The following is a 13,481-nucleotide window of genomic DNA, read 5'->3' on the forward strand; positions in this document are numbered from 1 at the left end:
TTTACATCCCTGAACAACATTCTCATGCTGAGTCCAGGAAAGGTACCAATGACTCACAAAGGCCAGAGAGAAGTGCAAGTGTAGAAACACGCCACATTCACACATCAGCCATGGGGAGGGAGGGAAATCGTTGTTTGCTAGAAATGACACTCCAGAGGTTTTGCTACTCATCATCTTCTTGCTGCCCAAGCCTCTGTTCAGTCCCCCACCAGATGCGGCATTCAAGTTGTAAAGCAAATGTACTATCTCTTGACATTTCTAGAAAACTACACCCTGGACTGCACCCTTACAGCTGCTCATGTCTATGAAACATTCTGTGTGGAACTCCATCCAGGCTAGCAGAAGTCACTGGACAATGCCAAAGCCCACCCAGGATGGACCAGTGGGAGCCGATGAGCCTACTCTGTGTGACGAAGGGACGGCAGGCTCCAAGAACAGCCACCAACACCAAGACCCTTCGGTCCCAGCAAGGTGGCCTCAGGGTAGGAGGATTTCTAGGAAGTTCAGAGGAAACAAGATAAGAAAAGATGCCAGGGTTCATCGTCTGTCTTTCTAAACCCCATACTGTAGGGAAGTGGTCCTCATGCCCCCAGAGGACATGTCTGGAAACATTTTTGATGGTCACAAACAAAGAGGGGAGTGCTAGTGGCATCTAATGGGTAGATGCCAGGGATGCTGCTAAATTCCTCCAGAGCTCAGGGCAGACCCCAAGGCCAACAAGGAATTACCTCACCCAACATGTCAACAGTGCTGAGGATGGGAAACCCTGCCCTGGGAGACCAACGTTGCCAGATCCCTGGCATCTCAGAGCCCCCCTGGTATCTCAGAGCCCATAAGGCAGACAGGAGAGTTAAACTCAGGTTTCCATCTACCCCTCAACCTGCATAAATTCCATTACTGCATCATTATCTGAAATGGAAAGCAGAACAAAAACCTCACAAAAACTAGAACCAATGAACGAATGAAGGAACTAATGAAGGAATGAACTAATGAATGAATGAATGAACTAATGAATGAATGAATGAAGTAATGAATTTGAATTGAAACACAGATTCAGTTTCATGTTGCCTCCAATCTCAAGAGGATCCCAGCCCAGGCAGCTCTGAAAGAAGGAAGAGAGGGAGGTCCAATTTCCTATCTCCATAAAGAGACTTAAAATGGGGAGCACAGAGTCTTGAAGTCCTTCCCCACAACAGCTTTCCATTTGTTCCTCCAAATGCTCATGGGCTTTAAAGAGTTTTGGTAATTTCAGAAGACCTCTTACCTCTTCACCTGGAGGAATTCACGAGAGTGGAGCAGCCGTCTGGGAGGAGGGCTAGGGACAGCCAGCCGGTCTTGCAGGGCCCCTTGTCATCAGCTCAGCCCAGTGAAAGGAGCACTGAGCCCAGCATCAGGCCTGGTTCTCACCTGACTCTGTCACCCTGGGCCTGTGGGGTCCCAGCAGGTCACTTTTTACAGCCTCAGCTTCCTCATCTGTGAATAAGGGGTCAAGAGACCGCAGTCTCCCACATCTCCCCATTACATATGGAATAAACTCCCAACTCCGCAGGCCTTTGGAGCACCTTAGTGCAGAGCAGCCTCTGCACCCACCAACACCCCCCTCCCATCGTCCTCCTTCTCTCCCGTTCCTCTCAGCCCTGGCTCTGTCCATGCTGATCCATCCTTTCTGTCTGAAACCCCTCCTGCTCTCCTCTCCTGTCTTGAGTAGACAGGACGGCTCTCTTCTGTAGCATTTTTTACCTACCTTTCTTTCTCTTTCTTTCTTTCTTTCTTTCTTTCTTTCTTTCTTTCTTTCTTTCTTTCTTTCTTTCTTTTCTTTCTTTCTTTCTTTCTTTCTTTCGAGATGGAGTCTCACTCTGTTGCCCAGGCTGGAGTGCAATGGCGCCATCTCAGCTCACTGCAACCCCCACCTCCCAGGTTCAAGTGATTCTCTTGCCTTGGCCTCCTGAGTAGTTGGAATTACAGGCACTCACCACCATGCCCGGCTAATTTTTTTTGTATTCTTAGTAGAGACGTGGTTTCACCATGTTAGCCAGGCTAGTCTTGAACTCCTGACCTCGTGATCTGCCTGCCTCGGCCTCCCACAGTGCTGGGATTACTGGCATAAGCCACCGCGCCCAGCCTTCCCTACCTTTCTAAACCATGAGGCCCTGTATGGTCAGGGGCCACAACTTACTTATCTCTGAACTCGTGGGGGTCTTGGCAATACCTGGTACACAGTAAGTCCTCAATAAATATAGAATGCATAAACGAGTAAAATCCAAGCCATTTCCCACTAAAACCTCCAGACCTCTGGTGTATGATGACCTGCTGTCATAGCCCAAAGGAATGGTTGAGTTTCAGGTATGCAGAGAAAAATGCAGGTGTAGAGCTTTCCCCCCAAACGTATTAACAAACAGATGGTGCTCAGTTATTTTCGTGGCAGGCTGCAGAGAAATCTTAAACTTTCGTGTTGTTTCACTGAGGGTATGGCAGAAGAGCCCAAGGAATGTGAAAGGAGAAACTTGCAAAATTAGACTTTATGTGGGGAGCAGGCACCGAGTGTGTGACAAGCACAAGGGGCTACGTGTGCGGCCAGATGACGCTGCACGGTCAGAACCCACAAAACAACACGGCAACAGGTGGATTTCAAACCCCTTCTCTGCTTTCAAAGCAGGTCCAGGCTCTACATTTACAAAAGGAGAGTTAGGGCAAGGGGAATGTGGGGGAAACTGAAATTAGTTAGAACTAAGATCAGCAATAAAATTCTTCAAAGACACTGCTTCTCACTTTACCAGGATTTTTGTTTTGTTTTGTTTTGAGTTTTTATTTCTTCTTTTTCTTTTTTGTTCTTTGCTTTTATCAATGAAGCAAGTTGCTAGGATGCAAAAGGAGTTGGGGGGTAGAAGGGCGGGGTGGGAAGCAGAGGTGGGAGGGGTCGAGGTTGGAGCACCTGTCGTCTGCATGACGTGGACGGCTGGTTCTGGTTGTATTTTAAATGAAATCTCATCCCAGCGTAGACAGCACGTCTGGAATTACGATCCACCCTGTGATCTGTCACTTTTATATACACACAGGGGAGGGGACCGTTTCCATAGAGAGGGAATATCACAGCCCACTTAGGAATAATACCGAAGAAGCAGGAGCCGAGACCCCGGAGCAGCCACAAGTTCATGGGGACGTGCATGGGGCCGCCCTCCTGGCCCTGAAGCTGCGCCGGCCTCCCTGAGCGTTTCGCTGCGGAGGGAAGTCCACTCTCGGGTAAGCTTGTGGCTGGGACCGACTTATGAAGGGTAAATGTATCTGCCCTAATTTAAGCAGGAGGTGCCATGCACTAGACAGGTGTGAGAGATGAGAGCTGCTAGCGCCCCTGGGTGGAAGCCCAAGGGAGCGATGCTGAACGCCCCCCACCCAATCAGCAGAAATCAGCCCCAGAGGGACCAGGGGAAGTTTCTCAGGGAGGCACAATCACATTCCCACGTTGGTATAGAACCCTCTTTCCAAAGGTGTTAGATCAGAGGCAGAAGGTGTTCACACAAATCTGTTTTCTCTGAACAGAGCTCAGTTGTACACAGGAAAGTCAGTCCTCGGAGACAGTTTACAAATGGGGATGGGGTAGGGATGGCCGGGGCAAATGGGAGCCACAGGACATGACTCCACGCCGCCTGCAAAGCAGCGAGGACACCTGCACTTACAGTTTACCTGTGCCACAAACCTTCACCTGTGCCATCTCCCGTCACTCTCGGGCACACCTGTGAAGCAGGTAATGTCTCCTTCCTAGGACGCAGCAAGTGAAATGCAGGTTAAGGGATTCACCCAAGAAAAGTCAGAGGCGAGGGAGTTTTCCCAGCCAGGTCCTCTGCCACCAAAGCCCAGAGTCCTTTGCCACACTGGGAACATTGCAGGGGTGTGTGCAGATACCTACAATGGCTAACTGCTACCTGTGAAGGGGAGATGGATGTTTGATGTTTATGTTTTCTGAAAATTCCTGTTCGCAATTTCCTTCCCAAGCATAGCCACCTACCAAAAATAACAAATGTGAGATTTTTAAAATGTTTTAAGTGGTCTAGTTTCAGTTTAACTTCTTATCAGTGTTTGCAGACAAACGGAGCCCACAGGAATAGCTCTGCACTTGGCAGAGCTGTGTGATCAGTACTGTTTGCCTCCTGCCTTTGCTGCTTCATGCCCTGTCCTCTCCCTGTGAGGTGCTGGGAATTGGAGGCTGACCCAGGTCCCTCACATTTCAGTGCTTGGCTCTGCCACAGCTCCCAGAAGTAACTGTGTCTCTTTACAGCACCCTCGACAAGTGCTACTGTCACCATAGCCCAAAGGAATGGTTGAGTTTCAGGCACCCAGAGAAAAATACAGGTGTAGAGCTTTGCCCCTCAAATGTATTAATAACTAGATGGTGCCCAGTTATTTTCGTGGCAGACTGCAGAGAAATCTTAAACTTTCCTGCTGTTTCACCAAGGATATGGCAGAAGAGTCCAAGAAATGTAAAAGGAGAAACTTGCAAAATTAGACTTTATGTGGGAAGTACAGAGTATCTTTTCTTCTTTGGGGAGAGTTCCTTTTCTTTTATCCTATAAACCCTAAATAAATCTAAACAGATCCTAAAAAGAAAAGTCCTGGAAAGAAATCTGAATCTACCTTCCAGCCCCCAGCCACTCACACACTTTGATGGTGAAACCATCCAGGGTTGCAAAGAACCCTTACATTTTAAACGATCTAAAACTAAGCTCAGCACCGGGCGTCCCTATCATGTCCAATTCACAGTTCTGGCAGGTTCCTTTTCTGTGTAACTTTGCATCATTGCTGATGGTAAGGGGACACCTTTCAATACCCTCACAACCATGTGCAGGCTAGAGCTGAGGGTTTGCAGAGAGAGAAAGGTCTGCTACCTGCAGATGCACCGAGAACAGAGCGCCACGCAGGACACTTGCTCCCTGACACTTTGACAGATCTTTCCACACCTTCAGCACCCTGGCCGTGAATACAGTATTCTTCTCTGATGGTAGACTTGGGATTTGAAAAATAAGAAGGTAATGCATTTTTTAAAAGGCACAGTATTTACAAATTGACCCCAAAAATGTGAAAAAGTAAATATAGAGGTAAAAGGGATCTCACTTCCTCTCCCCAATGCCTTGCTTTTGTAACTGAGATGAGACAGGTAGCACTTCCAGGGAACACATCCAGAGGCTAGCCCATTGCAAGGGAAAACCTGAACTTTTTCACAGGAAAACTGCAGAAAGTTACTTAGACAAGGCTGTTTCATGTTCAGAAGCCCTCATCTTTCAAGTGACTCTAGGTATACATGTATGATTTCATAATTAAAAAACAAAACCAAAAAAGTATGCCATATAAAAGATTTTTTCCTCTATGATACGTAACAACATGATTTGCAGACAGAATGTACATCCATGAAAGAATTTAAAAGAGGTTGTTTTGCTTTGGAAAATAAATTGATTTAATTAAGTGCCTGAATACTAATCTGAATTTCAATTCATTCAACAAATATTGATTGAGAATATGATTTAGTATAAGGCACTATTGGCCATGTCAGGCTTTTCCAAGCATCCTGAGTCACTGCTGAGAGCCAAATGACCCAGAGGGATAGTGAAAGGCTTGGCATATTTAGCAGAAATGGAGACACCAAAGAAATATAACACCCAAAGTGTCTTTAAGGGGTGGAGATAGACAGGTAAACTCAAGTGTTGATTTACACTAAAGGGCCAGTCCGTGTGAGCAGAGCCCCAAGATGGGCTTGAACTCAGAAAGTATTCTGAGTTCTCAGTAATATTTGCAATTATTGAGCAAAGTTCCAGGTGTTTGAGGGTAAATGCAGAATGCTGCCCCGGGAAGGAAATAGAAAGGAGCAGGGAGGGGTTCCCTGGGCTGGGGTGCAGGGTTTGAGTGAGGAAGCAAAATAAACAAATGGGGTGGTGGGGCAGTGGGGAGAGAGCCATGTGGAACCCACAGAGGGAGGCCTGAGGGTAGCTCCAGGGATGCATCTCAGCACCCTCTAATTTTTCTAATTTATTTATTTTTTTGAGACAGAGTCTCACTCTCTCACCCAGGATGGAGTGCAGTGGCATGATCTTGGCTCACTGCAACCTCCACCTCCCAGGCTCAAGCAATTCTCCTGCCTCAGCCTTCTGGGTAGCTGGGATTACAGGTGTGTGCCACCATGCCTGACTAATTTTTGTATTTTTAGTAGAGACAGGGTTTCACTATTTGGCCAGGCTGGTCTCAAACTCCTGACCTCAGGTGATCCACCTGCCTCGGCCCCCCAAAGTGCTGGGATTACAGGTGTGAGCCACCCGGCCCGGCCAACAAGCTCTATTTTAGCTTACACCCACCCAGAGTCCAGGCGCCTTTCATCTGGTGAAAATCAAGAAATCATTTCATTCTCCCAGTGCTTTTCGTAGAGGGACCTCTGGCTTTCAGAAGTAGAAAAAGAAAGAAATCAGAACAAAGATTCTCGAACTCAATCCCCTGCTCTCACAGAGGAAAATAGTGAGGTCCTTGGCGGTTAGGCATGAGCTAGTGAGTGGGAGGGACAGGACTGAGTCTGGTGGTGAAAGGAAAAAAGGGATGAAGGAAGAAAGGGACAGAGAGACAAAGTTTCTCCACCACTTTCCCACCAGTATTAACCTTTCCAAATTGGTTTTTGTTTTTTTAAACCCTTTCAGGGTTAGCAAGCCATTCGAAATAATTTCCAAGCTTTAAGATGCCTTCAAGGTATAAGGCAGCTAAAACCATGCTTCATACTCTATTTATGAAAAACGACTCATTAGGTCCTCTGTAAATGAGAAAGCTGAAGGTCTGCCTATTGAATGCAACATTTAAGGAAAGAAAAGCCCATTTTCCACAGGGATGGTTAGTGCACCCCTGGAACTCCGGTGTACAGTTCTAAGGAGTCCAGAGTCGGGTCAGAGCATGCAGAGCAGCGGTTCTCAGAGTGTGGCCCTCAGACCTCAGCATCAGCATCACGCGGGACTGTGCTAGAAATGCATGTTCTCAGGAGCATCCAGACCCAGTGACTCAGAAACTCTTGGGACGGGGCCCCACAGGCTGTGTTTGAACCGCGCCTTCACATGAGTCCAAAGTACCTGAAAGTTGAGAACCACTCACTTAGACTAAGGGCAAAAGGAGTCTGCACCGGTCAGGGTGGAGAGGGTAGCATGGAGCCAAAAGCTACAAGCCAGAGATACGATACAACAAGGACATTGCTCTGCGGGATCAAATGCTTGCTCAGATTTCCTGGTCTCTCTGTACATATGTGTATTGTGTATACACAACTGTGTGTGTAAAATGCACTTCTGAAAAGGTTGTGTGCAGACCAGATCTTCTCCTAAGAAGACCTGGAGATTATTCAGATGTGGGTCAGCCTTGATTAAGCATCTGCTTAGACCAGGAGCTTTCACACACACATTGACGTTTCTCATCGAATCCTTCACTTAACCTTCATGAGGTGGTTATTGCCATCCCATTTATCAGGGAAGGAAATTGAAATGCACAGAGGTTATCGGCCCAAACCCTCAGGCAAATAAGGAAATAAGGACGAAGAAGGAATTCGAGCCTGTGTCTAACTCCAAAGCCTGTGTTGTTCTCACTTCGCCAGGCAACATGCCCAGATCTGGCTAGTTCATAGGTTTGGACTATTTAAAGCAAGGATCATGTGTTTTCTCATAAATTATGAAAGATATTAGTGCATAAAATAAGCTCTCAAAATTTTTGTAATGCAAAATAAATGGAACAAACAAAGCAAAACCTGATTTCTTAGACAAAAAAATTAAAGGAAAGAAAGGCAACAGCTGCAATGTGGAGAACCAAAGGAAGCAACAGGCTTTGACAGGAAATGTGCTGGGTAAATATTTATCCACGTGTGTATATGTGTGTGTATATGTGTGTTCATGTGTATGTGTGTAAGGTGTGTATGTGTGTGTATGTATGTACATGTGAGGTATGTATGTGTGTGCATATGCATGCATATATATGTGTGTGCATGTGTCTATATGTATGTGTGTATGTATGTACGTGTGAGGTGTGTATGTGTGTGCATGTGTATGGTTGTGTGTATGCATGTACATGTGAGGTATGTATGTGTGTGCATATGTGTGCATGTATATGTGTGTGCATGTGTATGTATGTGTATATGTGTACGTGTGAGGTGTGTATGTGTGCATATGTGTGCATGTATAAATATGCATGTCTATATGTATGTGTGAGGTGTGTGTGCATGCATGTGCATGTATATGTGTGTGTGCATGTGTCTATATGTATATGTATGTATGTACGTGTGAGGTGTGTATATGCACATGTGTGCATGTATATATGTGTGTATCTGTATGTGGGTGCATGTGTATGTGTATGTGTACATGTTTGTATGTGTGCTTGTCTATGTTCCTGTGCGTCCTGTGTGTGTGTGTTTCCAGGGTAAGTGAAGCAGCGGGAATTTACAGGATCCTCCTTTAGAAAGAGACCAGGCTCCCTTTCCTAAGGGTCAGCGCTGGTTCTGTCCATCGCTCACAGCCTAAGGCTGTCTGGTTGGGCTTGGGTTGGGTCCACTGCACTCATGTGTGGGAAATGGCCTCGTCAAGGCCACACTGATGAGGAGCTGCAGAGCAGAGACTGGAGCTTGAGCCCCGACTGCCAGCCCTGCCTGGCCCTCCTCTGCACTGTCACCGCAAGGAACAAAATGACCCAATGCCAGCCTCACGCTGCTGAAGGCCCAGGCGAATCACCAGGTGATTTACTTACCCAATTGTTCTTATTTATTTTGAAAAACTAACATAAGAAAAGGATTCTCCCAAGTTGATAGTGAACCACATGTTTCTTGCTTTCTTTTGTGAAAGCCAAGTATGTCTTCGGTAATAAAGTGAACTTCGAGTTCAGGAAAAGCCCCCAAATGTAAATAGCAGAGCCTTTCACTGCTTCTATCTCACAGGATAGCCCAGGGGATGGTTCATCCTCACACCGCAACGAGAGAACAGGCATGTCGGGGTGTGAGCGGGGCCCGCAGACGGCAGCCGTGCTTTCTCTAGGTGTTTAGATAAAACTCCTGACACGTGCACCTCACTGTTTCGTCCTCGTGCATGATGAAGGACAACAATGAATAAATAAATGTGATGTCCTTATTGCAGGGCTGGAGAGAGTGTGTGCCCGCAGACCAGGCAAAAAGGACTGACTGCAGAATGGTGGGTTTGATCTCAGGGCACAGGAAGTCAACTCTGCCCACTTCACAATATCCTCAGGGACAGTGGCCATGGGCAACCTGAACTCTGACGGCCTCTGGCACAGCTGATGCTGCTACTGTGAAGGAGCCCGGCGGGAGGGTGCAGGTGGCTCAGCACAAGCCCTTCTCCCCTGATGGGGATGGCAGTTTCATGTCTTGTTTAACACTGCTGATCAGTGAACCAGCACGTGTCTATGATGCTTAAAGCCTGAACAGTCCAAGGAACATGAGGGTCATCGAGTCGGACGTTTGTATTGCCACACAGTCCATATGCTAATGCTTAGGGTTTTTTTCTTTTCTTTTTTTGAGACTAGGTTTTGCTCTGTTGCCCAGGATGGAGGCAGTGGCACAATCACAGTTCACTGTAGCCTCGACCTCTGGAGCTCAAGTGATCCTCCTGCCTCAGCCTCCTGAGTACCTGGGAATGCAGGTGCACACCACCACGCCCAGCTAATTTTTTTTTTTTTTTTTTTTGGTAGAGATGAGGTCTTACTATGTTGCCCAAACTGCTCTTGAACTCCTGGGTTCAAACAATCCTCCCACCTCGGCCTCCCACAGTGCTAGGATTACAGGTGTGAGCCACCGTGCCTGGCCAGTTTTTATTTTTCTTTTTTTAAATAAAAGAATGGATTCAATGGGTCCCTAGAGACTAGCATCCTTTCCGAGCTCTCAGTGTCTCCTTCTTGCCCTGGACAATCACCCTGACTCAGTCTGACTGATAACCAGGATCCCACACATCTTAGAGATCATAGATAGTGTTGGCATTGAGGTCCTGCGGTTGGAGGACGTTGGTGCTCCCTGCATGATACTTGGTCTGACAAAAAGACCAAGCTGACTTTGGCTTCATAAATCATAAAGTCTACAGTAAAACCAACCTAGTTATTAATAACAAATCTGATTGTTCTCAAGAAACTAGGATAGCCTAGCGAGAAACCAGCCTTAAAGATCTGACTTAGAAACATTGACTAGACGCCCAGCCATGGTCTTTAAGCAACAGGGATATATTCAGTCAGCCTTGCCAATGATGAAGGAACATAAAATTCACTTACCATTAAAATCAACTATGGTAGGCTGCTAGGTGCTTACTTAGTATATTAGTTATTCGCTTTACAGGGGCAGAGGCTGCCTGCAAAGCTGAATCAAATAAAACCCATAAATACTAATGAGGTCACGGTTCTCACACTTCAGTGATCACTGGGATCATCTGCAGGGTCTGTTAGAACACAGGCAGCTGGGCCCCAGAGCTTTTGATTTACTCGTTCTGGAAAAAGACCTGAGAATTATTTGCATTTCTAACAAAGTCCCAGCCCGGGCTGGTGCTGCTGGTCTGGGGGTCATACTTGGAGAACCCTTGTAGTGGAACATTGACAACACCCCAGTAGATTTTAACCCAGGTCCTCCAGAGCACCACGCCCCTCCCATGCCCCTGCCCACATCCCTCTTTTCTGCTGCAGGGAGAGATGCTGATGCCGGTCCACTTCCTGCTGCTCCTGCTGCTGCTCCTGGGGGGCCCCAGGACAGGCCTCCCCCACAAGTTCTACAAAGCCAAGCCCATCTTCAGCTGCCTCAACACCGCCCTGTCTGAGGCCGAGAAGGGCCAGTGGGAGGATGCATCCCTGCTGAGCAAGAGGAGCTTCCACTACCTGCACAGCAGAGACGCCTCTTCGGGAGAGGAGGAGGAGGGCAAAGAGAAAAAGACTTTCCCCGTCTCTGGGGCCAGGGGTGGAGCCGGAGGCACCCGGTACAGATACGTGTCCCAAGCACAGCCCAGGGGAAAGCCACGCCAGGACATGGCCAAGAGTCCCCACCGCACCAAGTTCACCCTGTCCCTCGACGTCCCCACCAACATCATGAACCTCCTCTTCAACATCGCCAAGGCCAAGAACCTGCGTGCCCAGGCGGCCGCCAATGCCCACCTGATGGCGCAAATTGGGAGGAAGAAGTAGAGGCGGAGGCTGGACGGGAGGGGAGGGGGAGGGGAGGGGGAGGGGAGGGGGAAGGGGAGGGCGAGGGGAGGGGAGGGGAGGGCGAGGGGAGGGGGAGGGGAGGGGGAGGGGAGGGCGAGGGGAGGGCGAGGGGAGGGCGAGGGGAGGGCGAGGGGAGGGGGAGGGTGCCGTCTGCTGGTTTGTGTTTTGTGGGATCAGTCAGTTTTACAGGTTGCTGCACTGCTGAGCCCCTCTGATCTCTTCTGGCCTTTGACCCTGTCTCCCTCCTGCTCTGTACACACAGAAGTGCAGTATTGTCCAACCTTCCCAGACACAAGGCGGCTAACGTTCCTCCCTGTACTCAGCGTCTCCTTCCTCCCCCCCCACAGCAAGAGGCAAAGTTCATGCATTCCTCCTCTCCAGTCTTCTCTCTGTTGACCCCATGCCTGAGAAGAGAGCGTTCAGGGCTCCTCTCCCACACATCAACCCCTGCCAGGGCAGAAAGAAGAGCTGCAGCACTCGCCTTCCTGCCACCGAATCCTTCCCTACCTCCTCACCCCATTAAAACAATGGCTCCTTCAACTCCTGGCTTGTCTCAGTTCCTTTTCCTTCAGCCCCGCTGCCTTCAAACTCTGAGCTTGGGACAGGGAAGAGGATGAGGGAGGGTCCTGGGGAGCCAATTCCCATTCTCTCTCGGGGGGAAATGGGTCTGGGAGACCTTAGCAGGGGTAAAGGAGAACTTAAGAGTCATTCGGTCTAGACCCGTCCCCGGGACCCGGTCCCACCAAGAGACACAACCTGGGAACTGTTTCAGAGTGGATGTCACAGCTAAAAGGAGGAGGGAGCTTTCAGTTAGCCCCTTGAAACATCTCAAACTCCTCCATGGCTTGTAGGGCCTGGGGACCGCTAGCCCTCCATGGCTTTCGCACTGAACCCACAGTAAGTTCCTTGTGCTAAGCTGGGTGTTGCGGCCAACACTGATGTCCAGGCCAGGCCTCTGCACTCCCCCAGCCAATGACCTCAGTGGATGGACAAAGCCAGAACTTAAAAAGAAGCAAACACCGCCACGGAGCACATAGATGATGAACTGCAAAGTGAGAGCAATTAGCGTAAAAATATAAATATGAGGAGTGCAGAGAGGAGAACCTTCAATATGAGCAAAGTTCCCGTCAAAATGAACATCAGCAGCAGCTCTGATGGCCTCCTGGCAGCAAAGCCCAGGCCAGATTCCCAAAAGAGGGGCTGTGGTCCCACTCACTTCTGCGTGGTAAGAAATCATCAGTAAATAAAACAAATTTGTGCATGGTAAAACAACACAGACACACACACACAAATACACACACACCAGCAACTAACACCACCACCACCAACAGAGGCAAAGTCAAAAGAAAAATGAATGATAGAGTTGAAAAAATGTTTGCCACTCATATAAAAGACACATGGATGATTGATCAAATATACAAAGAGCTACTCAAAATTGAAAAGAACAAGAACTAACCCAGGAGAAAAATAAGCAAGGACACGAATACATCACACACACATATACACACACACAAATTACAAATGGCTCTCGGATACATGAAAAGATGCTCAGTTTCATTCATAACAGCTGCACTGACATACAACTTCTTACCCATCTCATTGCAAAAGTCTGTAAGTGTGGCAGTACACTCCATTTGGCAAGGTTGATGGCCACTTTCCTCCATTCCTGGTTTTGGGAGGGGGTAGAGCCCTAGAGAGACAATTTGGCAATTCTTATTACAATCACAAATTCATTTTTCCTTTAATCCAGAAATCCTGCTTCTGTCAGACATTATCTTACCAAAAAAAGCTAACATTTAAATGTTAAAAAAAGTCAAGATTGAAATTAAAAGTCCTCATCTCTTAACTGGACCTATCCTCCAACAAAGTGAAAATGCAACAGCAGTTTCCACCCTGGAAAAACCACATGGTAGAGCAGAAAACATCCTGTCCCGAGCCCCAGAACACCCATGACTAAGTTCTTCATATCGTGTGTCCAGGAGCAAATTCTTTAACTTCCAGAGACGCTGACGCACCAGAAATCATGGCAAGGGCTGCACCAGCATCATCTCACTTAATTGCCACAATTATATCTCAAGGTTATTATATTTTACCTTATAAAGATGGAGACTGTGGCCCAGAGAACTTGTCCAAAGTCTCTGTGCTATTAAGTGAAAGAATCAGATTTGGTCATAAACCCTCTCCTTCCTCCACAAAGGGCTGACCTCTCATTGACACAAAGGGCATGAAACACCAGCCACCCCTGCCTCACAGGGCTATCCCAAGGCTCAGATTAACTATGCACAAAAAAGCACCAC

General features: G+C 47.8%; 2 protein-coding genes across 3 annotated transcripts in view; one reads left to right on the top strand and one right to left on the bottom strand.

The window, feature by feature from the left end:
* Positions 1 to 13,117, bottom strand: part of LOC100988315 (aldo-keto reductase family 1 member C15-like) — a 104,629-nt gene extending 91,512 nt beyond the window's left edge. The window contains exons 1-2 of one of the 2 annotated variants that reach the window (XM_063607240.1): positions 12,965 to 13,117; positions 12,776 to 12,874 (exon numbers count right to left, since the gene is read on the bottom strand). In XM_063607240.1, the coding sequence (XP_063463310.1) occupies positions 12,776 to 12,784 (9 nt within the window). In that variant the 5' untranslated portion in view covers positions 12,785 to 12,874; positions 12,965 to 13,117. The remainder of the gene's footprint in view (positions 1 to 12,775; positions 12,875 to 12,964) is intronic. The other variant, XM_063607239.1, reaches the window with a different exon arrangement.
* On the top strand, positions 10,678 to 11,163 carry UCN3 (urocortin 3). The gene has a single exon (XM_003827780.3). The coding sequence runs from the start codon at positions 10,678 to 10,680 to the stop codon at positions 11,161 to 11,163; it is 486 nt and encodes a 161-aa protein (XP_003827828.1).
* Positions 13,118 to 13,481: the final 364 nt, after the last annotated feature.

This window comes from Pan paniscus, chromosome 8, assembly GCF_029289425.2.
Source record: "Pan paniscus chromosome 8, NHGRI_mPanPan1-v2.0_pri, whole genome shotgun sequence".
Classification (NCBI taxonomy): Eukaryota; Metazoa; Chordata; class Mammalia; order Primates; family Hominidae; genus Pan; species Pan paniscus.